We start from the raw sequence: 24,017 nt of genomic DNA on the forward strand, positions 1-24,017 counted from the left end.
AAGGATAGGCAGGATAAACTTAGCTGATATTTCTCAAATTTACCATCTTCATTTGCTCACAGTCTTGCATGTGAGTCCATCTTTTGCTCCCTTTTCCTGGTGGTAGTCAGTAGTTGATAACTAGCAGGGAACTTAGTACTTGGACTCATCTGGTGCTTCCCTCTGACTTTAAGATGGCAGCATTTAGGAGAGCAGAAGTTGCTGTTCTGCTCACAAATGTGTAAATGCTGAAAGTGCACCCTGAAGTACTTTATTTCTATTGATAAGATGGGTTACTATCTTGGGACACCCCAGGTTTGTTTCATAGAGAATGTGACAAAATTAGCTGAGTACTTCTCTAAGAAAACAAAAGAGTTGGCTTATCAGTGATATGGGTCTTATGCAGAAAACTATAGTATTAATAAATACTTTCAAATACTGCATGCTGGTACTGAAATACTTGCCTGGCTCTGAAGGAATAGCATCTTCTTCTTCTGTCAGATCCCAGAAGGAGTGGTCTGGTGGAGCTGATCCTGCAGGTTGGAGTGGGACAGCTAAGTGAGCAGCAGAAGGACACTCTGGTGAGACAGTTGGCTGTACTGCTGAATGTGTTGGATTCAGATATCAAAGTTCAGAAGATACAAGCCTACTCAGATATAAGGTACAGAGATGTTCTGCTGTTCCAGAAAGACTTGTGATTTTCTTTGCCTCTCTGACAGCTCATAATTAGTTGCAAAATAATCTTTTCTAAGATGACAAAATATGCTATACTTCTCAACAGAATATACTTTAAAGGGTGAATGTGTTCTGTGGTAGAAAATTGATGAAGTAAACTCTGTGGAGGCTAAGAACTGAAGTGTTTTATTTTAAAAAAATTCCTTTTTTTTTTTGTGTACAGATTTTTTATTTTTCCTTTAAAGAAGATGCATGCATATATATTTTAGTGCTTTTTTTTTCCAAATGATGGAGTGAGATAGACAGACTTTCTCACAGTAAATCATGCATTGTATTTCAAAATAAATTTCCAGCTCTATTTATCAAACCTATTTTATTTCCCCTTTTTTTCCTACTTCTTCTCCATAATTTTTTTAGTCTAAATATTTTATAAACATTTTCCCAGGTAACTGGTGATGAAAATCCATTTTTTGTACAGAAAGCTCCACAGTGGATTCTCTTAAATGTGGTATTTTACTGTAAAGAAGAAATACTCCCTCTGCTTGGTGTAGAGTGCTAGAGATGGCTGTGTGTACCTAGAGAAACTTCTCAGCATGATTGATACAACCTGTTTACACGAGTTAGCTTTAAATTGCTTCTTGTCAATTGGTAATTTAAAATCCATTTTTGGGTTTATTTAGTTCTCAGGGAACCTCTTAATATTTAAAAACACAGTGTGGAAAGTCTGCTATTTATAGATATGATATTTTTAATCACAGATTTTCAAATTAAAATGTTCCCTGAAGTATCTGATACAGCGTGAGATCAACACCACCCAACTTAAAAGCTGTGAATGACAGGGCAGGAGAGTTTCCACATGAAGTTCTCTGGATCCCTTGCTTCTGAGCTTTTTCTCCTATTAAATTCTTTAAGTTAGTGAAATTTCTTCAGAGTGTTTTGTGGAAGGCTCTACATGGGAGTGGAGAAAGCAGAAGTCCAGAAGACCAAGGAGGGAATGACATTTGCTGTTACCCTCCTCTGTCTTCTGTTAAATTGAGAATCCCGAGAACTGCTGGTGCTCCCAGCTCAGAATGAAGATCAGTTGACTGCTCCACAGACAGAGTTCCCTAATCTTTATCAATGGTGACATTGGCTTTCCAGAAGCAAAAAAGACAAAATGCTATACACCTTTATACTTTATTGCTGAATGCCTGACAACAGTGATCTGTGGTAGCAGTCCTGACCTTAGCTGTTCTTTCTGCAGCACTGCAGTTGTGTTCTATGTGCAGAATGGCCATCCTTCCACGGTGATCAAGGCATCAGATGTCTCACGGACTCTGCACGTGCAGCTTTTGAAACAGAAGGCTGACTTCTTGCTTTTTAAAGTTTTGAGAGTTGACACGGCTGGTATGTTTTGGATTGTGCTTGCTTATGTCAGAACTTTGCAGACATTTGGCTAACACAGCACCTGGAAACACTGTGTGAAGTCTTTCTGTCTGCCATCTGGTGTCTGGGCTTGGTGGGTGTAGGTTATGAAGGATGGTGTTGAGGACAATACTTAAAATGCTTCAGGATTTGTGGTAGCTAGTCTTGTGCCAGTCACTCTTAAGACATCATCTGTATCAGCAGGAAAAAGCACATCTTAATTTGGTCTACATCAGGAGGGCCTGTAGAATGAGGATAAAGATACCTTACATACTACTTTTTCTTGGAAGGTGTGCAAAACTTAATATAGCTATAAAGTAAATATGTTTCATGTCTCTCCTTCCTTCAGGGTTTTTAGAGTTCAGTAAATAGGCTTGTAATCTAACTTGTTCTTGTCTGCCTGTATCAGGGAAAATGGGTGATAGCTGTGTTGCCACCTGGTCTTCTAATCTTGTACAATGTAAGCAGGCCACTGGGGTTTCCTGTAATGAACTCTTTCTCTTGCCCAAAAAGATGCTTGAACTTCTAAGCTTATTTTTAAGCTTCACTAGTATTGTCAACCCTTTATGATCCTTAGGTATTACAAACATGACTTCTCCATAATCTAAAATCAGGACACAACAATTCAAGTACAAACAAAGTAAGCAAGCTCTGGTGATAAAATAGTCACTGATTGTGTAGCAAAATTCGTCTTTATTTACTGTTTGAAAAAGTTGTTCTGTTATGAATATACTCTGATTACATTTCTCCTCACAGCCAGCGGTCTGCTAGACTGTAGATCTATTTGACACATAACCCCAAAGGAAATGGAGTTTCAAAACATACCACAGTGTAATGAGCCAGATGCTTTGCCACCAATCAAGTCTAACATTAAGAGAATGTATGACAAGTTGTCCATTTACACAACTGATCCTGTGTTTGTTCTGTTCTTAGCCTGTCTTTTGAAATGCTCTGGACATGGGCACTGTGACCCCATAACAAAGCGCTGCATTTGCTACCAGCTGTGGATGGAAAACCTGATTCATCGTTATCTAAATGATGGAGAGAGTAATTGTGGTGAGTTTGGGTGTTGAGGGATGTCTTTCAAGAGTAACTTGTCATGTGAGACTGATTATTTGTTCTCAGAACTGGCAATAAAGAGGTAGATGCTGAGGGAAGACTAAACCAGTCTGTTTTCCAGCCCAACAATACCTTTCTATAGAACAATATTTGAATAATTTCTTGAAATGGTGTCTTGACAGTGGTAGCCTAAATTTTAAAGATAATCACTGTTTGATTAAAGAAAAATTGAAAACTTTGTCATGGGAGGGGGATTGTGCAACAATTTGGGGCTGGTTGGAGGGGTTGATGAATAACATGGGGATCGCAAAGCTTTTGAGTAGGACTATTGCAAGGCTGGAAAAGAGGCAGCAATTGCAATTTCTCTGAGTGGATGGTTGATGCTTCTGTGCCAGAAGTATGATCTAATCTAAGCAAAGAAAACATCAGTGTTCCAGACTGACCAATACTGACCTTTAGAACCTGGTAACACTGACAGCTGTGAATATACACATGTTGGAGTTCAAATTATCTCTCTCTATCTTTTCCTGTTTTCCTGGATTCATAAATATAAATGTTCAGGTAGAAGGATCTACCTCTGATCAGCTCCTCTTTTGAAGCACTGAAGTGCCAGACCCAGGGTACCTCTGTTTATTTCAGTTAGGGAATGATAACTGAGGTGGTAACCACAACCTTCTGCAGGAGTGTCAGTTCCCACACAGACTTCAGATATCTTGGAATGGTAAAAAGTATTTGAGAGGGAGACAGTTTTCTAATGTGCATTTCTAATGTTAAAGCTTAAAGATTTTTAGGAATTCATGTAAGAATATGTTGGTGCTGAGTTTTCCTACATTCCTGTTGCCACTCCCATTCTTCAGTTATTTTAATAGCATTGTATTAGAAGTTACTCTATTCATATGACCTAACAAAGCACTGTTGTGTTTCTTCTTTCAGAGTGGAGTATACTCTATGTGACTGTGTCTGTTTTTATTCTGATTGTGGTCATGGTAGGGCTTGCCTGGTTCTGCATCTGCTGCTGTAAAAGGTACATGATTTCTGTTTCTTTTTGATGGGGTACACACAAAAATTGCACACACCATCACATGTTTCAGTCCAGTCCATTGCACTAAACCACTGAGCTCATTTTGGACATGTGAGGAGCTTCCAGTAGCTGTTTCTGTAGACACACACCTCTTTTGTAAAAAAGGAGTATCCATTTGTGTGTCTGTGCTCTTCTGCATTACAAAAACCAAAAAGTTAATGTTGCAGTATCCTTCATGTTAAGTGATAATTAATGTTAAAATGCTGAGAATATGCTGCAGATCTTCAGTCTCCTACTGAGTCCTGGAGGTACTCCATACTAAAGAAAAAAAAGACACACCCTGGAGGTCACATGTTCCTGGCCATGGGAAGGGATCTGCTCCCAATCTGGTTTCTCCCTTCGACAGGAACAATGGTTGGCTGGGCTGCAGGTGGCTTGCAGGCAAGGAGTACTCCAGTGATCTCAGTCATGCTGACTTCTTGATTTCTCTTTCCTTAAACAGGAACATTCATACTACTGAATGTCATTTCCCTCCCTGCCTCCCCTCCAGTCTTTTCTAGTGAGCTGATAATAAATTCTCTTTCAAGTGACAAGCTTCTGCAAATTCTGTCACTAGAGCAAGTGTTTTTGCTGCAGCTCAAATAGCTCAGCAAATACATAGCTTGTTCGGGTGTTAGCAAAAATAAAATGCCATCAAATTCTTTCTGGATTTTCATCTTTTTCTAGGATGTCTTTACAGTATGTAAAAAATGTGTAGGAGTTGATACTAATTTTATTTTTATGATTGAAGGAACAGTGCTGTTAGTAGAAAACTTTAAATAGTAAAGTGTTTCCCATTCTACTCCCACAATGTGGGGTGGAGCTGCACAGGCTTGTGTGTACTGGATGATTATTTGAGGGATTTTTTTTATGAGTTCAGCTGCTTCTTTTCTTTGTCCTCATATGGCTTGTGTCTGAGAGTGAGCACTGGTGGATAGAGATCCATGTGAAAAAGAGTCTGGAAATACAGCATGGGACAGAATGTCAAGAGATTCCTTTTGCCTTGTGCAAACTACATGAAAAAGGCACTGTAGACTCAAGATCTGGCTGGAGATTTGGAGGTTTTATAAACTTTGAGTTACCACATGAATTCTACAGAAGATCATGGAGGGGAGGCCAAGGCTGGCTTTTGCTGTAATGCTGGCTGAGCTGTAAGGTAGCTTCTCCGCTGTGAACTGTAGGGGCACATGAATTAGCAATTGTAGTTACTATGTTGAATTTGAACAAACTGTGGCTTAGGAGAGGAAATCAATCTGCCTTGCTTTCTTCATCTTTCTGTAGCAGTGAAAATTAACTATACTGTTTTGTCCATATTGTACAACTGCCTTATTCAGTTATAAACTGGAAATATTTTTCAGTGGAGGTGAAAAAGTTCAGTGACATTCTGTATATTTGGGGATGTATATGAAAAGGAGGTGGGGGGGGCAGATTTATGTGTGTACATGAAAATAAAATGTCTTTTTGGTTACTATCTTTTTAGCAGGAAGAGGACAAAGATAAGAAAGAAAACAAAATATACCATCCTAGATAACATAGATGAGCAGGAGAGAATGGAGCTACGGCCCAAATATGGTAGGTGCTGTGTGGCAGCCTGGGAACTCACCCACCAAGCTTACAGCCAATGTGTCTGGGGCAGGAGGAACCTAGAAGCAGGCTAAGTTTGGGAATGGCAGAGACAAACAGACAGTGAAGTGGTTGAGGGAGAATCAGTTAATTTCTTTAATAAAGCCTTGGGGTCAGCCTCTGCTCTGAGCTTCTGAGTTTATATTAATTTAGAGCATTGAACTGCCCCACAGATTTCCTCCATGTAAGCCTTCTCCCTCTGCACATGCTTTAATTTGGAGCTGTTTTTGTTGCTGCACCAGCAGTTCCCTCCTGACCCATCAGTACCCTGTTAGACATCTGTAGATTTCAGCTGCTGTTTACATATCATTTAATTTACCTGACTTTCAGCAGGGGAACTGGAAAGGAAATAAAAGGAAAATAAAGGAAATAAAATCATTCTGAGAAATTGCTTCCTAGAAGATAATGTTTCTGTAGAAAACGTGACCTTTCATTGCCACTCCTGATAATAAGGTCATTGAGTGGACAGACTGATTTCCAGATTCAAGATATTAAAAATACACTGGGTGTATACTAAGATAATCTAGTTGTTTGAGTACATTTAAATTTAAATACATATATCCACATTTCAGAGTCATAAACTGCTGCACCTGCAATGAAGTCGTAAGAGTATCTGAAATGGTGTATGATAATTCTTAAGCCAGATTTTGTATTGGTGTATGCTGTTACATTGCACTGCAGATAATGTTTTCACTTGCCTTTTATATCACAGCAGAAAAGAAAATGGCTATATGTTACTAAAAACCCAATACTTTCTAATGAGTTTGTTTTGCTTTTCTATTGTCAGGTATAAAACACAGAAGTACAGAACACAACTCCAGTCTGATGGTCTCTGAGTCAGAGTTTGACAGTGATCAGGACACTATCTTCAGCAGAGAAAAGATTGAAAGAGAGAATTCTAGAACACTTATAAATGGATCTGTCAGAAATGGAGTTTCCTTCAGCTACAGCTCAAAAGACAGATAACTGAGTGAGGGTAAAAGCACAGAACACACTGGTATGACACATCTGAAACATGTTGGCCCACCTCTGTTTTTCCATCATCAAAATCTTCCTAAAAGATCAACTAATTGCAGATTAAAGGGTAAATTTTTAGCACAGGTAGGGAAAGGCAGAAGGAGGAAGAAAGGATTAGATGATGAGCTGTCTCCTCTTGTCGCTATTATAGGAGCAACAAAAAGCACATCTTACTTCTTGCATGTTCTGTGCTGAATGCTTGAACTTCAGGAGGCCTTTTTTTTATTATTATTACTGCTACAAAACTAGCCAGAGCTGTTCTGCTACAAATTATGGTAACTAACAATGGCATACAGATTCATATGTGCTCCTAAAGCTCTCTTTGAGAAGTGATGGGGTTTACAACAGCAAAAGCCAATATAGATGAAGTTCCTTACAACTATAGAGAGCAATATGTGGCCACAGGCTCCATCTTAATTTTCAGTTTAGGATGGAAACACAAAGAGCATTTTTAGTGCATTGTCTTTATCCAACTGTACTTTGTGACTTCCTTTTCTAGGGCAATGTTCATTGGGTGAAAACATTCTTGTTTTTAGAGAAAGTTAACAACTAAGCACTGGATCAGCTGTAATGTAACATAGTATATCTTTGTCCTGTAGGATGCAATGTTCCCTGTGTTCACATAGGAGGTGTGATATCTGCAGGGAAAGCCAGCCTTAGGTTGTTTCTGTAATGATCAAGCTGTTTTGGCTCTGCCATTTCCATCCAGGAAACTGTAGCAAGAAGGACTTGGTGCAGTGCACCTTGAGGAGCATTTTGAGCACCCCAAACAACCTTTTTAGATCACTTTGAGGAGCTCTGGACCTTTTAAGACTGAATGCTCAGCTGAGGCGAGTTTTCATCTGTCAGCATCAAGTGCTCAATAAAGAATGTGCTGGGCACTTGTGCAGTGAAATGTTTGTGGCAAATACCCTGTGTGGAGCAGAAGGGTCATTGTATTTTCATTGTCATGGTGATTGGTGCTGAGCATGTTTTAGCTTGAACATGAGATTGTTTGATTTTTTTCCTCTCTGGCCATTGAGTGACTGGATGTGTTGGCCTGGAGAGATCCTTTTAGGTCTTTAGCAAGGGAAGGTGTATCAGTTCTGACATTCTTGTTCATAGCCTGGTAATTTCTTCACAGTCTGCTTGTTAGGCTTTGAAATCATGGCCCCAATACTGCTTTTGAAATCCCTAACTGAAGACCTGACTTCTGTACACAGGCCTCACTTGTGAGGGCATCTATATCAGTGGTACTATTTAGCCATGACATCAGCTTTTCCTGGGGGTCCTCTACTGATGTACTGAAGTCTAGGGCTGAGATGGAGGAAATTCATGTTTTGCTGGAGAAAGCATTCTTGTAGTTCTAGGAGCATTTTTGAAGAGTCTTTTTTTTTTTTTTTTTTTTTTATGTTTGGGGGGTTTGTTTTGTTAGGTTTTTTGGGGGATTTTTTTGTTTGTTTGTGTTTTTGGTTTTTTGTTTTTTTTTTTTTTTTTTTTTTAATCCAGTGATGGAGATCCTCTTATCGGAGAATGGAACAGTATAGACATCAAGGGGAGCTGTTTAGAAGGGCTGGAAGGGGCACATAGGCCATTTTCATCAAGAGGAATAATGTAGTAGAGAATTTGGGGGCTTTCTTCATCCTTTCTTAGAAGTCTAACACAACAGAGTAGCTGGCTTGAACACTGTGGCTACTGTGCTTCTTTTGTTAAGGGACTTGGGCAACAGTCAGATCTAGGCTGGAAGAAATCAGTGGTCAAAAGCTGCAGCAATGTAGCATGCTCATAACTTATTTTATACTTTGGATTCTCAAGTGCAGTCATCAACAGTCCCTAAGGCTACTAATTCAGCACTGAGGAGTATTTTGCCTGTGTCCAGCCCTGCATTTTTCTGGAGATCTTGGTGTGGCTGCAGGCATCACTGTGGTGGGAGAGGCTGTGAAGAGCTAAAAAGGGCTAATACAGGTGTTGTCTATGTTTTTCCCATACACACCAGCAAAGTACAGTATCTATGGTATGATTGGCTTTCTTCAGAAACCAAGTTTCAACTCTGTGTATGGGGGTTTAGGCTATTTCTTGAAACAAATCTACTTTATCACACTCTCCATCTTCTTGAGAGTGTGCATGTGTATGTATATATATATATATTTTTAAATAACTTGGTCAACAAAAGGTCAGCTTCTGTTGTCTTTCAGTTCCTGTTCTAGGAACATATTTATTTTGTGTTAACATAATAAAAGTAAGTGTTCACTTTAAAGCATTCCTGAAAAAAGTAAAAGCTCATTCAAAATAGTAATTTATTTCTTTCCTTTGAAGTCCAAATGTTGGGCTTAATCCGTTATGAACAACTACACATAATGTTCTAGCAGGAATTATTTTCTTGAAAACATGCATTTTTAAACAAGCAAATAAGTTGCTTAAATAATTTCAAGTTTGTACGTGCCGTGCTGCCATTGATGCTTCTGCTAAATACTGTCTCCAGTGTGCCTTTATCTATAAGCTTACCTTCTAGGATATGTCAGTGCAGTCAGCAGCATCTGTCAGTTTTGTGAAATTAGTGACTTATGTCTTTTGGGTTTATTTTATGTTTTTAAAGCAAGTGCTGAAACCTAGGATGTTCTTCTTTGAAGGTATTGAAATGTCTTTTTTAAACAAACAAACAAACTCCACCAAAATGGAAAATTGTTTCTCTAGTAAAACAACTCCAGGCATCATAAGCCTGCATTCCTTAATGCTGCAGAATTTCCAGGACTATTCCCCTGCCCATGGACGCACACTGCTGGGCCCAGATCTTTGGATCTCTGGTAAGTTCAGGGACCATGAGAATGTATGCATGATTTGCTTAAGTGTTTCTCACTCTAACAAATAAGAAGTATTAGACATTTCTCATTGTATATGGCCCTAGCAAGTAGAAGTTGCTTGGTGAATTCAGTTCTCCAGATGATACTTGGACATTTTTGTTGCTAACTATTTTAGCTATGTTTTCAAGGTTGAATATACTTCAAATTTTTCACCTGCTTCTGTTTGTACAAGTTTGATTATTCCACCTGCTTGGAAGAAGAAGGTATTCCTTTTACCATAGGAGCAGGCTTGCTTTTTATACATGGCACTTGCACAGAAGCTGAAAGCAATAATTTCTGGCTCTGTGAATTTGTAGTATCATATTTGTATCTCTTGGCCAAGTATGTTTGTGTCAGGAATTTAGGAGAGACCGTAGCAAGCCTTGTGTCTTGATTCAGTATGATTGTTTCTTCTAGAGCTACTGCTTTCTTGCAGAATGTCAGTTCATACCATGAATGAAAGGGTCAGGAAACTAGCTGTAACTGTGCAAACACAATGCCAGAATTTGGATTCTAATTCTTTGGTTTGGGTTATGATAGGTTCCAAGCAGGTTCTCAGTCCTCACATTTACTTCTGCATACTGTTTTCCTTCACATACAGAAGGAGTACTGGCAGCTGATTTGTAAAATATGGATGGGGCTATTCCCAAAATACTCATCTGCACTGCATAGCAGATGAGACCAGATAGAGCTTGTCCTGTGTGACTCGGAGTCTACTGAAAATAAAGAGTAATTCAGTTTGGCACTGCTAAGATACTGCCTCTTGTTAAAGGCAGACAGTTGTGGTGATACTTGCAGTGCCTCTCTGCCTTGAAGTGTAGGCACTGGATTTTCATTTGCATTGTGGTTTTACACGCACAAACAGGGACTATCCAGCTATGTAAAAGCACTGCCTTTGTTTGCATTTTAAGGAAGGAGTGTATTTTGGAAGAAATCTTCCTAAGCATTAAACAGGTTCAGTACCCAATTGTAGTATTCAGTTGACTGCAAACAGTGGTTTTTATTTTCCTAACCAAAATTGTACTGCAGTATGAGACAATTTACCTTGGCAAATCTGTTGAGATCCACATCCAGATTCTCTGTACTGTGGTTCAATCTGTCATATTAAGTAGTGAAAAGAAAGCAAAATTTCTAATTACAGATAATTGTTAATTTGCATAGGGGAAAAAGGTTATTCTTGTTTTGTATGTAAAAATGGATTATCAAGTCTGTCATTTTACTCAGCACTGTTACTCTCCCTCTGTCAGATGCATCAGATAAAAGTACTGTTCAAGCATTTGTTTTGTGCTGTCAGCTGTTTGCTTATATGATGTCAGTTTTCCTTTCCTTGGTCTCCTATGGGCAAACAGAAGTGCACACACATGCAAGGAACATAAGAGTGAGAGAGTGAGTGCATGCATGTGTCCTCTGTGCTGGTGCAAACTTTCCTTAGATATTCTTGAAATAATTGAGTTCCTAGGCAAATCTTCTATTTCTGCTTCTAACCTCAAGTGAAACTAATTTTGTCCCCCAGTACACCAGTAATGGGCAAGTTGTCAGGTGAAGTTTCAGGATGGTCGTAATAAAATAACAGTAAGTGTAGTCTTCTGACATTTAGGTGAGGTTTGAGAGAGGAAAATGTTCCTCCAGAAGGGAAACAGGATACAGGTAAATTAGTTTCTTAATGTCAGTTATTGCTTGTCAGGGATCCTTAACTTGAATACTAATTCTATAATTCTGCAGCAGAGAAAAACCCATTTCATCTACCTTTTGTATTCTTAACTCCCCAAGGTAAATGAAGGAAATACAAAGTTTAGAAATTTAATTTTAAGGAGGCAACAAAGGCAAATTATTTTTTGCACAGGGTGTGAATCAGGTGCAGATGAGCTGCACATCTGTTTTATTTCTGTATGAAAGCACTTCTCCCTGTGGGTGGTTGGGTGAGCTATTACAGAATTTATATTAGGAATCTGTTTCTAGAAAATGTTATTTATTGCAAATGCTATTGTATTGTAACTGGAACCATTTCTGAGCTGAAATTGCTACATTTATGTAACTATTAATAAAGTTTTGTCTTTTCCTTTAGAAACTTGTCAGGTACTCTTTCAAGCATGGTATTCTGTATTGGATCCAACAGTCAGGCCCAGATAATGGACATATGTTGTCTTCCATAGCTTGCCTGTACTCGAACATAGAAGCAATGCAGTAGCTGATTCCTTCCCTCCCTACTGACAGAAGCATCTTTTACTAGAGAGGTGACATAATTCAGTAGATTAGCGAGCAGGGGGAAAAAAAAAATTACTGCAATTCACACTAAGTTTTCTTGTGGTGCTTTTCCTGAGTTGGTTTAATTAGCTGTGTGTAAGTAATCACCGTCTGTCATACCAAGTGTGGTGGTTTCACAGGTGTTGTGGCTTGCTCTGTAACAGATTCCATACTTGAATCAGCTGCTTAGCAGTAATCAGAGATACAGGTGTGCAATAAAAGCCAAAATATGCTGTTACAGAGGGATAGGTTATGCTGCTTGTTTCTGAACTGGACAAGAAAAATCCTTCCATCATTGTGTAGTAAGTTTGTGCTGACAGTGATAATAAAAGATGCTATGAGATACAAATGTCTTTCTGTGAGGAAATAATCATAAACCATGAAAGCAACTTTTTAAGTCTGTTTGGATACATAGTGCTACAGTGTAGGTGGTACCTCAAAGAACTGTCACTGGGAACACTGGCAGCTGGATGAAATTCCATCCTTTGTTGAAGGATGGAATCTGCTCTTTTGTTATTGCACTGTACATTTTGGCAATAGCACTAGCCTTCCCCCATCCCTGTGAGTAGGTGGTGCAACAGAAGATAATCAGCGTGATCCCAAAACAACTTGACCCAGTTGTGCTAAGCAGCTTTGGTGCTCACTGATGAAGTGACTAAACCCCAACTTCTCATGGTTCTTCGTGGAAGGACCTAAGCAGGAAGTTTTGACCTGGAAGCCCATTAAACAAGCACCAAAATGTAACTTAGACCTTCTGAATACCATACTTAAATCTTTAAGACAGCTAAGTTGTTAATTTCTGGTTGATCAAGTAAACATAGTTTCTTTAGAGCTTGTTACACAGAGAAGACAGGCAGTGGAGGCCGTGGGGGTGTGTGGGTGTCTATGTATGTGTGTGTGTGTAAAACAACTGTTTAAAGAGTAATTTAAGAAAATAAAATGGAAATTGGCCATGACAGTGTCAAGTTGGAAATTAAAAGACAGCTTCTCATGCTTCAAGACTGTATTAAATAAAAAATAAAGAGCTCCCAAAACTATTTTAAAGCTTAATGAAATCAAGACTTATGCAAGTAATCACATTATAAAAGCAGGGAGACACTCTGATCTATTTTGTGACAAAATGTTTGATTCAGCATAAAAGACTGGCATACAAAATCACTGATAGATATTACTACTTATGCCCAAGTAGTCTCATCTATTTGATGTAGATTCAAGGGGCTGTAATTTGGGGTACCAAAATCTTACACTGTATGAACATGTGGGTGCAAAGAAGTGGTGTCTTTTCCAGTGATAAAGCTGTCAGAACAAAATCATCTGTGCAAATCTGAGAGACTGAGCTTAATGTGGCTGCTGTCAATTTGTCAATTCAGCATTGAATAAGGTAATAAACCACAAAATCCGGTGCTTTCACAGAAGTTATTTATTAACTGAAAACATTTTTTAATCACAGTTTTAATATCCAGAAATTGCTAAACTATCACAAGTGCAATCAACACAACTGAGGTGTGAGAATTCAAGTATGTCGTTTGTTGAAGAATCCCAGCTTTTGCTATGAAGACAACATTGATTATTCTGTGCTAAACTGATGCAGACTTTACTGACATGAGGATATTATGCTGGAATCCAACCACAATCCAACCTATACAAAGGTATTTTTTAAGTTTCTTACAAACATTATCTTTAATTATTTTTTTGTGCTTGTTATCAGGCATTGTAAAAGGTATTGTTTGCTAAAAAAAAAAAGTAAACACTCATTAGAAGTGCTATTATCAGAAAATACAATAAGATTTAAAATGTACCAATGCATCAGATCAGTAACATCACAGTGAAGAGAGCAAAGCTTAAATAATTTATCCTCCAACTGCATTGTCCCGAGAAGTACATTCACATTAAATACTACACTGTCATAGAGCTGTAAATAAGAGGACCTTATACTGCAGTTCACAGGCAGACATAATTGAATTTCAGTGGCAGATATTCTGTCTGTGTACAATACCTGTAAATATACCTGCATCATTGTGTTGTGGAAGCTAGGAACCAACGTGTGACCTTATTTCATCCAGTTGTTTTTTCCAATTAATACCAAACACATTGGTAGCCAAGGCTGGCAAACAGCTTTCTCCCACAACACTGTATTTCCCAAATTCAGGCAGCCTGTGTGCTCAACAATGTAATCTTACAAGTTGGCTACAGGAAAGTTTCTTGCAACTAGTGTAGAAAGAGGCCATCCTTTTTGTGCTCTTGACAACAAGCACAGACAACAGTACTAAGTCCTCACTATCACAACTATGCAGGTTTGGTGCATTGGGAATTACTGGAAGGGCAGTCAATGTTCTTTCACTGCCCTTTGGCTGGCATGATGCACACAGTACTGAAGGTGATGTGCTCCAGGACCCACCTGATCTCAACTGCTACACAAATACAACCATAACAAAATACTTAAAAATAAGGAGTAGCAGTCAATGCTACTTCATGTGCGCTTTAAACGAAAACCCTGTGAAACTCAGTCCCAGCTTACTTTCCCTCCCTCCCTCCCCAAGTCTTGTGTTATCTGGCATCCCTCTGCCTGATGGGATAAAATATTTTAAAATATCTCATTTCATAGGGTACATTCATTACTTTATAGGAAGAAGGGCTCTGTGTCCTTTTATTTATTTTTAATGAACACAAGAAACAAAGTTCATTTTATTTAACTTCTCTTGTGTGGATTTATTCACCAAATTAACATTGCACATTTTTTAAAGTGCTTTGTTTGACTGCCATTAAAATAATGTTTAAACAACATTGTTTATTTCATAAAGGAAGCCTTACATCATCTTTTGAAGATGACAGAATAGTGAGGTGATGTGTCAAAGCCTCACCTCTAAACCACCACTATATTAGGTCACAAATGAGCCATGTTCAAAGGTTTCTAAACCTTCCTCCCTAATGGACCTTCACCTGTGTAACCACAAATCCAGTTCAAGACACAAAGCCCACAGGGTTGGATATCTGCTCCTGTGCTTTGACGGGGGTGAGTTATGTTCCTTTGGGCACTGAGCAATATTTACATCAGGGTAAATACTGTACTTCTACCTAAGGAGAGTCATGGTCTTTTCATGGAAGGGAGGAAGTTAATCTGTATCATCAGGTCACTTGTGCTTTCTTCACACAGCCCTTATAGTCTCCCTTTACAATTCTTCAAGTTGTTCCTGTGAGTATCTTACCCTCTTCTGCTTTTCACTAAGCCAGCAATCCTTTGTCATGAACTGTCCTGTTTCCAGGACTGCTGGGACTAACAGGCATCAAACAAGGGCTGTATTTCATCCTAGACGTGCAAGCTGTTAGGCACAAAGTACACTTCTTTGCTCAAAAACCTAAAGCTGAACAGGCAGCAGCCCTGCAGTCAGCATTAACAATGTTGAAAAAGGAGTCTGTTAGGCTATGTGGATGCATAGATACAGCTCAAAACAATTCCTCACCTTTTGTAAGCAGCAGATTCTCCCACAATAAAAAAAAAAACCACCCCCCATACACTTGCTTCTAAAGGAGATCACATAACCACATTAGAAAGTGTGAGTATTTACACAAAATTCTAAAGGGAGACTGCCATCCCAAAGCCTCCCTCATCCACTGAAATACTAATGGTAGTAAAAAATGGTGGTCTAGTTTCCCTTGCTATAGGTTACAATCTGTTTTCATTATGCACAAGTCTCAAAGTTCTCCCAGTTACACAGGGATAATCTAAGAACAATAAATGTATATCCCTACTCATTACTAAAAATAATGGATATTGTGATCACATTGCTGAAAAACTGGATGTATAAACAAAGATCATGTAAAAACATTTGGCAGCACAGATTACTGTAGATATCTCTATACACACACAGGACAGGGTTGATTAGTTCTAAAGAAGGTAGAAGTTGCATTCATACATATTTCTGGCTCAAGAAGCTTATTAAAACAACAGCACCCTTTCTGAAGTTGTGGGGACTGTGCTGTTTGAAGGCTTTTATAATCCTCCCAAGCAGACATATTTTATTTCTAAGTATTCATCAATGCCATACTTTGAACCTTCTCGCCCTAAGCCAGACTCCTTTACCCCACCAAAAGGACACTCCACAGATGAGATTATGCCTTCATTAACACCAACCATTCCAACTTCCAGCTGTTCTGCAACTCTCCAGATCTGAGCTGGATCTTGGGAGTAGAAATATCCTGTCGTGCAGACACAAAGATACAGGAGTGAAAATCAGTGAGAACAAATGCAGAAGACTGTGAAAAAGAGACTTAATGACATTCAAAATCATCATCCCATAACACTAAAGCTCACAAAACCCAGAAATACACTTATCTGACAGAGAAGCTTACCTGCTAAACCCACATTAGCTGCATTTGCTATAGCAACAGCTTCTGCTTCAGTGTCAAATCTGTCAACAGAAGGAGAAAAAATGAGGCCTGCAGCTCACCTGCTGTCTTGCTGACTCACCAACAAGAAGTCTTATCAAGAATTAAAATACCAACTTATTTTTGCCAAAAGTGCACATTATAAAGCTAATTTGACTTTCATTTTGACACACTGAAATGTCTACCTCTTCTCTTAATTTAAACTGCAGTTAAGATTGCCTTTATTGCCCCTAGTTAGCTGGATGTTACAGAGACATTTACTTCACATGGGTCAGCCTGTTTCCCATACTACACAGCACTCTCAACTCAGAGATAACTGCATATGCTTCCATCATATCCAATTGCTCTGCACAAAGGTAGGAAAGGCTTTAAGGAGAACAGACTGCTCCAACTCATCCTCTATCAGAAAAGCTTAGGACTACCAAATCACAGGACAAACTCAAAAGTCCTGTCTCCTATTTCATACCACAGATCATGAAATTGATTAAGGTTTTGCTGCTATCTAGCCTTGCTGAACCACTGAGATACTTTAATTTTCAAAAAGTTGCAGAGATGCTAAGATCAAGTCAAGAAACAAACAAGCCACATATTCCAAGTATGTTTTCACATGTGTACCCCAGTCTTTTTACAAGACTATTTTGTTTTTGAAACCTTATTTTAAATAACCTTTATTGTTTTTTGAATTGTGAATTTTAATATGTAGAATTAATAATCTTACCTGATAACTGGTGCCAAAGGGCCAAATGTCTCCTCTTGGGTGCAAAGCATTTTTGTTGTAACATTAGTAAGTAATGTTGGCTCAAAGAAATTCTTCCCCAAGCTGTGTCGTTTCCCTCCAGTCACAACAGATGCTCCTTGAGAAACTGCATCCTTAATGTGTTTCTCTACCTGAGGCAGGCATAACAAAATTCTTAAAGTCAGCATTTAAGAATGATCAATAATACATTTCCCACTGAAGAAATAATACTCTTCTAATATGTAAGAAAATTTTGAGGACAGGTTTACACTTTGCAGAGGATAATTTGCAGTATTATCTAATTTCTCTTCAATTCTTGTTTCTCTCAGTCTGGCATAATTTTAGAGGGCTAAATTATGAACGTGGTCCCCAGCCCACTTTTCTGTAGAAATTAAATGCCTACATCTAATGTGAGAAAAAGTTTTTGCAGGACTAAAAACTGAATCTTATATCAGTGATCACACACTATGGAAATGAAGTATATGACTGCCATGGAAAGAGAAGCAACTCTCAAGATGGAACTGCAAGAACATTTTCCTACATCTATGATTCTACTTGCCCCCTATATTTACAATTCATCTAAAGACAACAAAGTAATAAGAAAACTAAAGTAGCAATCCCCACCTAGAATACTGTCCTTTGAAATTACAGAAAGTGACTATGTGCAGTGTTTACTTGTTTATATAGTTGTACCTTATACACATACTACACTTTTGTGATGCAAGAAGGGAAGACATTAAGGAAAGGAATTCAAGAACTGTATCCTTTTGTTTCCCAAATAACTGAGTATTTTCCCATTCTTTTATAAAGCAAATCTGGCAACCTTCACATATAATGGATTCAAACCAAGCCTGCATGAAACTGAGCTGTAATATTTTACGAAGTATGGGACACTTGCCTCAATAATCTTTAAACTTAGGAAGAGTGTATATTATAGATATGACTTATTAGGATTTTTGAGAAAAGAAATAGTCCTGGAGTTGCAAAACAGAAGACCCAAACCATGCACATGAAGTTTCAAGTGATTACAACATCCAGAGATCTGGTATTTTTAACCAAAATAAATTATTCTGCCTAGCTTTTGCAAAAAAACCAAAACACTGTTCCTCAAAAGAAATTGTCAATAACAGGATTTCAGAACTGCAGGATCACTGTACAGGTCTCACAGTGTATCCAACTTCAGTGAATGGATTTAAGAACAGCTTGGGAGTAATCAGGAGGATTATCAGTTTCTCCTAATGGAGGCCTCTCTTTCCCTTAATGGCAGGGATGGGATGATCCATGAACTGTCCACATGGACTTGGGAGACAGAACACACTTCCACACTGCAAATATGTTTTAATAAAACAAGGGAAAAAAGGTAAAATACAAATGTAAAGTTATTTTACGGATCATAAAAAGAAAATTAGGATGTTATAAATAAAATATTTACTTATACCTTCTCCACTGCTTTTTCATTTATTAGTGGTCCTTGGGTAGTTTTTGCATCAAATCCATTTCCAACATGCAGTTCTTTCTCTATAGCTTTAGCAAACTTTTCCACAAATTCATCATGAATTCCCTTTTGCACCAGGAAACGGTTTGTGCAAACACAAGTCTGAAAACAAACAAGGTAAGAAAAAAACCCATTAGTTTACATGGTATTTAATCCATCCATTGATTCATTGGCCTTCATGGCACAGAATCAGGTTACTACACTGATGCCCCTGCCTCTCCTCCCTCATCCTAAGCTGTTACCCAGCTATGCCTTTTTTTTCACCACCCATTTCACTTCAGAAATACAACTTCACCAAGCTATCAGTGGGTGTGTGAAATATGTCACTCTTCTAAGTTGCTTATGCTGGGGTTTTGTGAGTTTTGTGGATTCAGATACAAGGATCAATCAAGGTCCAGAAGCTGCAATACTTTCTAATAAGACTGCAGAATGCTGGACTGAGCAGCAAAAACTCAAATCACACTTAGTGGTCTGGGGTCTTTTTTCCTAACTCTATTATCTGAGTTTGAGTTTGCTTTCTTCCTGAATCTTGTTTTTAAAGTGCTTTCAATGGCTTATTTATTTGTGATACCCCTTTGCTCTGACTCCATCCTATTTTGATTGCTACAGTATGTGAAAAGAACAGCTAGTTATCTTTCTCTACAGCAGCAGAGGTGCCTTTTATGATAGATGTTGTCCAGTCAGGGTCTGATCCCTTAGTGGTCCTTGCCCACTTCTGTTTCCTTTCTTTCTTCCCAAGATTAGTCATGTCTTCATATGTTCTTCAGTAAAGTTTTCCCTATCAAATGACCTTCCAGACCCACTGAAAATTTGGTGCTTCTCAAAAGCTGGAGTTCATCAACTTTGTATGTACCTGTAAGGCTGGAATAATCTCCAAACAGCCCTTCTCAGCTGACTGTTCTGGAAAGTGATGCTCTTAATTTTTTTTTTACTAAATACATCTGAAGCAACACACACAGATTTTTTTCTACCAGTTTTTAAAGGTACTCATTGTAGAAGAAAACTATCTGTGTCTGTACAGACTGAAGCAAAATGGTGTCATTTATGGCTCTAGTTCTCCAATGAATTTAATGCTAGCAAAACCTGAAAAAATGCCTTATCACTTCTCAAGCTCTTGCAAGGGGTCCTAGAGAACATCATCTTCTCTAATAGTGATGCTACTGACTGCCATGCATGTTGTGAAAATATATGGGATTTCAGTGTTGCTATTTAGACTGGCTTTAGTGCCCAGAGCCATGTGTGAGTGCAGCACCTTTCTTTTCACAATTAAGTATTCTATGCTTTCCTTTTACATCAAATAGCTTATTTACAACTTAAACTTTATCTACAGCTTTTCACTGTCTAGAAATATGAAATAAAAATTCTCACCTGTCCTGAGTTTCTATACTTAGAAGCAAGGGCTCCTGCAACAGCCCGATCCACATTGGCACTGTCAAACACAATAAAAGGAGCATGTCCTCCAAGCTCCATGGAAACTCTCTTCACAGTGCCAGCTGCATGTTTCAGCAAGATCTGCAGGCAACACAAGAGACACACACATCTGTACCTCTCATGGATGTGAACAGTGGAATCATGGATGCAAGGCAGTGAAAAATTAACTCTGGCAAGGAAATAATCTGCATCTTCTCTACAATGCTATACCATCTCCTATGACAAAAACAAATTTCATCCATTAAAATCCTTAAAGATTAAATTCTGGCCAAGAACTAACGCAGAGAAAGATTTTTATCAACTTCAGGTCAGGTCAAGTTTTTATATACTAATATTGTCAACTTTTTTTTGTTTGTTCTATTATTTTTTGATAATAAAATTTTGACTACTCTTGATACCAGACCTTTTCTTCATTCTGTATACAGCCATCCTAGAGAAGTCTGACATTCTACAGCCACTCTGCAGTTCTAGTGATTCATTTAGAGATGGTGACAAGATTGCTTATTGACTAAGGTTGGTAGCAGAAATTCCAGGACCTCACTCCTCTAATACTTTCTCTCACCTACTGAAGCTATTCTTGAATAGCACCTTTGAAACTCAGTTTCAGTGTTCTTATTAGTATCTTGTTACCTTATGCTATAAGCCAAGAATATATTGTACAGGACTGTTCACATTACAGTTTAATAAAGGGCAGTTATCAAGAATTGCAGACAGCCATCCTTCTGTGAAGTATTGAGGCAAAAACATGTAAGCAGTATCTCAAGAGGTACACAATTATTTGGACAATGTGTGTACAGTAGCCAGAAAAGAAGGCTCTGTATAAAGACACACACTTTCCTCCTACCTTTCTAGTATAACCACAGTAATAATCTTCAAGGATATTCTGTCCATGTATGTACCTTTCCTGTTGCTGTAGAGCCAGTAAAAGATATTTTGGATACCAATGGATCAGTGCATAGAACTTCCCCTACAGCTGCTGTCTGTTGTCTGGAACAAGGGACAACATTATACACTCCTGCTGGGATCCCAGCCTGGTTTGCAAGCTGCAACAGAAGAAAAACAGAATTTGCATTTAGTGCATTTTGTAAGAGGAACAGTTACTTAATGATTGCTCATTGTTTTGAAGAAAACAGTGTGTAAGTCAGTACAAGCCAAAAGGACTCAGCATAACTAGGAACAGGTGCCACAGGTGCTTGAGAGAGAAGCTTTGCTTCACTTTAAGCTCTGTGTGTGTTCAAAATAACCAACTTAAAGATATAAAGATATTTTGAGTATCAAAACAGCCCAATCCATTTTGAAGCTCTAGACCAAATTAGATGCAATTTGCCAAGATTCTCACTAAACTTAAACATCTGCATCAAGTCAGTTTGTCCTTTCTTCACATATGAAGCTGGCCAGAGCTACCTTCCAAGCTGATCTGACTCCCTCTGTGCAGTACCAGTCCGTTGTTGAGGTAAATCTTAGCACTGAAAACTCACCTCCCCAAGAGCTAATGCTGATAAAGGTGTGTCCTCTGCAGGTTTCACCACCACTGTACAGCCAGCTGCCAGAGCTGCACCAACCTTCCGGGTAATCATAGCGCTGGGAAAATTCCACTAGGAAGAGAGAAAATACTACAATCAACGTTGGGAAAATTTTCCCTGCCGTTTTTGCAGAAGTAAGTGACATTTTGAACTGGGGACTGAGCTGAAAACCTCCACGTGACACAGAAGAGTTCAGCTGTGCTTACTGGGGTTATAATGGCTGCCACTCCTACTGGCTGCTTCAGCACCAAGACTCTTCTGTCCTTTGCAGATGCTGGAATAACATCACCATAAACCCGTCGAGCCTCCTCCGCAAACCACTCCAAAAACGAGGCTGAATACACGATTTCACCCTGTGCTTCTTTCAGAGGCTTCCCCTTCGATTAAATCAGATTGAAGATACATTGTAAATAGCAAATGGAGGCAGTATAAACAAGTTTAAGTAATTTTGGAGTTTCTCTTGTTTTCAAACTATGATCTGCTTCCTCTGACATACACTGCAATCTCCAACAAGGATTGCATGATTGCAGCGCCAACAGCTGTGTGTGGATTCAATATACCATCATTGTATAGTCCATAATTTGTATGCTGTGCCTGGATTCATACCTGCTCAGGACAAGGAGGAAAAACAGCAAATGTAGTATGCATTTATTCACAAACTCTGAGTTAGCTGCTATTAGCACTCTGAAGAAAGTCACAAATCATGGCAAAACAGTTACAAGTTTATCCAGGGTCATTTGTTTTGGGAATATGGCTTTGGACTACCCTCAGGTCTGATCCCGTGGACTGAATGACCATTAGCAGCTGTGACACCACAGAGGCGCTGCTGAAATATCTTCCAGCAAGGTTTTGTCCAAAAGGACTCCAGTTTGTGAGCTCCCAGACTACTCACTGATATAGACTGTGTGAATCCAAGTTGGAGACTTGCATGATTTTTGCCAGCCACAAACATCTCTGCCACGAGGACCATGGTTTAGGTGGATGCACACTTTTGCATGCCACGAAGCACAACATGGCTCTGGTTTCCTCTGATTAGGTACTATCGTCATCAAACCAACGCACTTTACGTATGTCCAGAGGAGGGATGTTTGAAACCTCACCCACTGAGGGTGAGTGCACAAGATGTTATTAAAAGGACACGATGGGTAGCGGGTGAGGCGCTGAGTGACGGCTGTCACTTTTACTCGGTGCCACTGCTCCCCAGCGCGAGTGCCCGCACGGGGCAGTGCCCGCCGCCGCCGCCCCACTCACGTTCTCGGCCGTGATGATCCGCGCCAGCTCCTCCTTGTTCTCCATCATCAGCTCGTACCATCTGCGGAGGCGCGCGCTCCTCTCCTGGGAGGAGGGAGGGAGAGACAAGGCTGCCGCGGCCGCCGCCCGCAGGGACGGGGGAGCGAGGCCCCGGCAGACCCGACCGGGCCGAACCGGGGCCCCCTCGCCGCCAGCTCCCGCGGCCGCTCACCTTGGCGGGGAGGCGGCCCCAGGCGGCGCCGGCTTCGTGCGCGGCCCGCACGGCCGCCCGCGCCTCGGCCGCCCCGCAGTCGGACACGCGGCCCAGCTCCTCGCCGCTGGCCGGGTCCCGCACGGGGAAAGCGGCGGCGGTCTCCAGCCAGCGGCCGCCCACCAGGCCGCCCCGGCGCAGCAGGGCGGCGGACAGGGCCCGGCTGGCGGCCCGCGCCGGCCCCGGGGCGAGCGGCGCGGGGCGCAGCAGGAGGCGGCGGCGGGCGGCGGCGGCGCCCCGCGGCAGGAGGGTGCTGGCCATGGCCGCGCTCCGGGGACAGGCGGCGGGGCCCGGCGCGGCCCCGGCACAGCGCACGGCCCGCCCGCAACGCCCCGGAGGAGGAGCCGCCGAGGGGCCGGGCCAGGAGCGGCGTCTCGCCGGAGAAGGGGGCGGGAGCCCCCGGCCAGGGCTCCCGGTCTGCCCGGGCCGGAGTGGGAGGGGGCTTCTGCCTCACGGAGCCTCGTTTCCCGCGGCACATCGACACCGCGGCTTCGTAGAGAGAGGGGAGGTTAAGGTCACAATATCTCCTGTGGGGTTGGAAGGAACCCACAGGGATCATCCAAGTCCAGCTCCTGGCCGTGTGCCGAGCGTCACACCGTGTGCCTGAGGGCGTTGTCCAAATGCTTCTTGAGCTCTGTCAGGGTTGGTGGTCTGACCACTTCCTTGGGGAGCCTGTTCCAGTGCCCAACCACGCTCTGGGTGAAGAACCTGATACCCAGCCCAAACCACTACTGACACAGGTCCACGCCATTCCCTCGGGTGCTGCCACTGACCACCGCAGAGATCAGTGTCTGCCCCTCCTCGTCCTTTCGTGAGGGAGTTGCAGACTGTGACAAGGTCTGAGGGCTCTCAGTCTCCTCTAACTTGTGCTGTACTGCAGGAGCACTGGCCATGGGAGCCTGTGGGCCACTGGGCCCCGTGGCAGCTGGTCAGTCTCTGGCACAAGGGCCATGCAAAGCCCCTGCCCAGTGCCACCATCTCGCTGGGGACTGGTGTGGCTGTGCCACATGCTCAGACGGTGGCAGGGAAATGCGGGGTGCCCAGCTTCTGCAGCCAGGAGTTCAT

The 24,017-nt window shown here is 40.7% G+C and overlaps 2 protein-coding genes across 3 annotated transcripts in view; one reads left to right on the plus strand and one right to left on the minus strand.

Annotated features, from left to right (window-relative positions):
• KIAA0319 overlaps positions 1-8,786 on the plus strand; it is a 51,618-nt gene extending 42,832 nt beyond the window's left edge. For both annotated transcript variants that reach the window (XM_079302442.1, XM_079302443.1), the window contains 6 exons: positions 481-640; positions 1,898-2,040; positions 2,992-3,114; positions 4,051-4,141; positions 5,658-5,749; positions 6,588-8,786. In XM_079302442.1, coding sequence (XP_079158568.1) covers positions 481-640; positions 1,898-2,040; positions 2,992-3,114; positions 4,051-4,141; positions 5,658-5,749; positions 6,588-6,766 — 788 coding nt within the window. In that variant the 3' untranslated portion in view covers positions 6,767-8,786. The remainder of the gene's footprint in view (positions 1-480; positions 641-1,897; positions 2,041-2,991; positions 3,115-4,050; positions 4,142-5,657; positions 5,750-6,587) is intronic.
• A 4,496-nt stretch (positions 8,787-13,282) lies between these two features.
• ALDH5A1 (aldehyde dehydrogenase 5 family member A1) lies at positions 13,283-23,325 on the minus strand. The gene is made up of 10 exons (XM_079299700.1): positions 22,914-23,325; positions 22,703-22,786; positions 21,658-21,828; positions 21,407-21,523; positions 20,828-20,971; positions 19,866-20,009; positions 18,441-18,599; positions 16,985-17,154; positions 16,231-16,289; positions 13,283-16,077 (listed from the first exon to the last, which is right to left on the minus strand). The coding sequence occupies exons 1-10, from the start codon at positions 23,211-23,213 to the stop codon at positions 15,872-15,874; spliced, it is 1,554 nt and encodes a 517-aa protein (XP_079155826.1). The 5' UTR covers positions 23,214-23,325; the 3' UTR covers positions 13,283-15,871.
• Positions 23,326-24,017: the final 692 nt, after the last annotated feature.

This window comes from Erithacus rubecula, assembly GCF_903797595.1.
Source record: "Erithacus rubecula genome assembly, chromosome: 3".
Lineage (NCBI taxonomy): Eukaryota > Metazoa > Chordata > Aves > Passeriformes > Muscicapidae > Erithacus > Erithacus rubecula.

Excerpts from the sequence above, each read along its gene's own strand:
- ALDH5A1 (XM_079299700.1), bottom strand. The coding sequence starts at position 23,213 with ATGGCCAGCACCCTCCTGCCGCGGGGCGCCGCCGCCGCCCGCCGCCGC. Across the intron at positions 20,972-21,406 it reads CAGCATTAGCTCTTGGGGAG|CTTGCAAACCAGGCTGGGAT; the intron begins GTGAGTTTTCAG and ends CTTCTGTTGCAG. Across the intron at positions 20,010-20,827 it reads GCTCTACAGCAACAGGAAAG|ATCTTGCTGAAACATGCAGC; the intron begins GTACATACATGG and ends TGTTGCCTGCAG.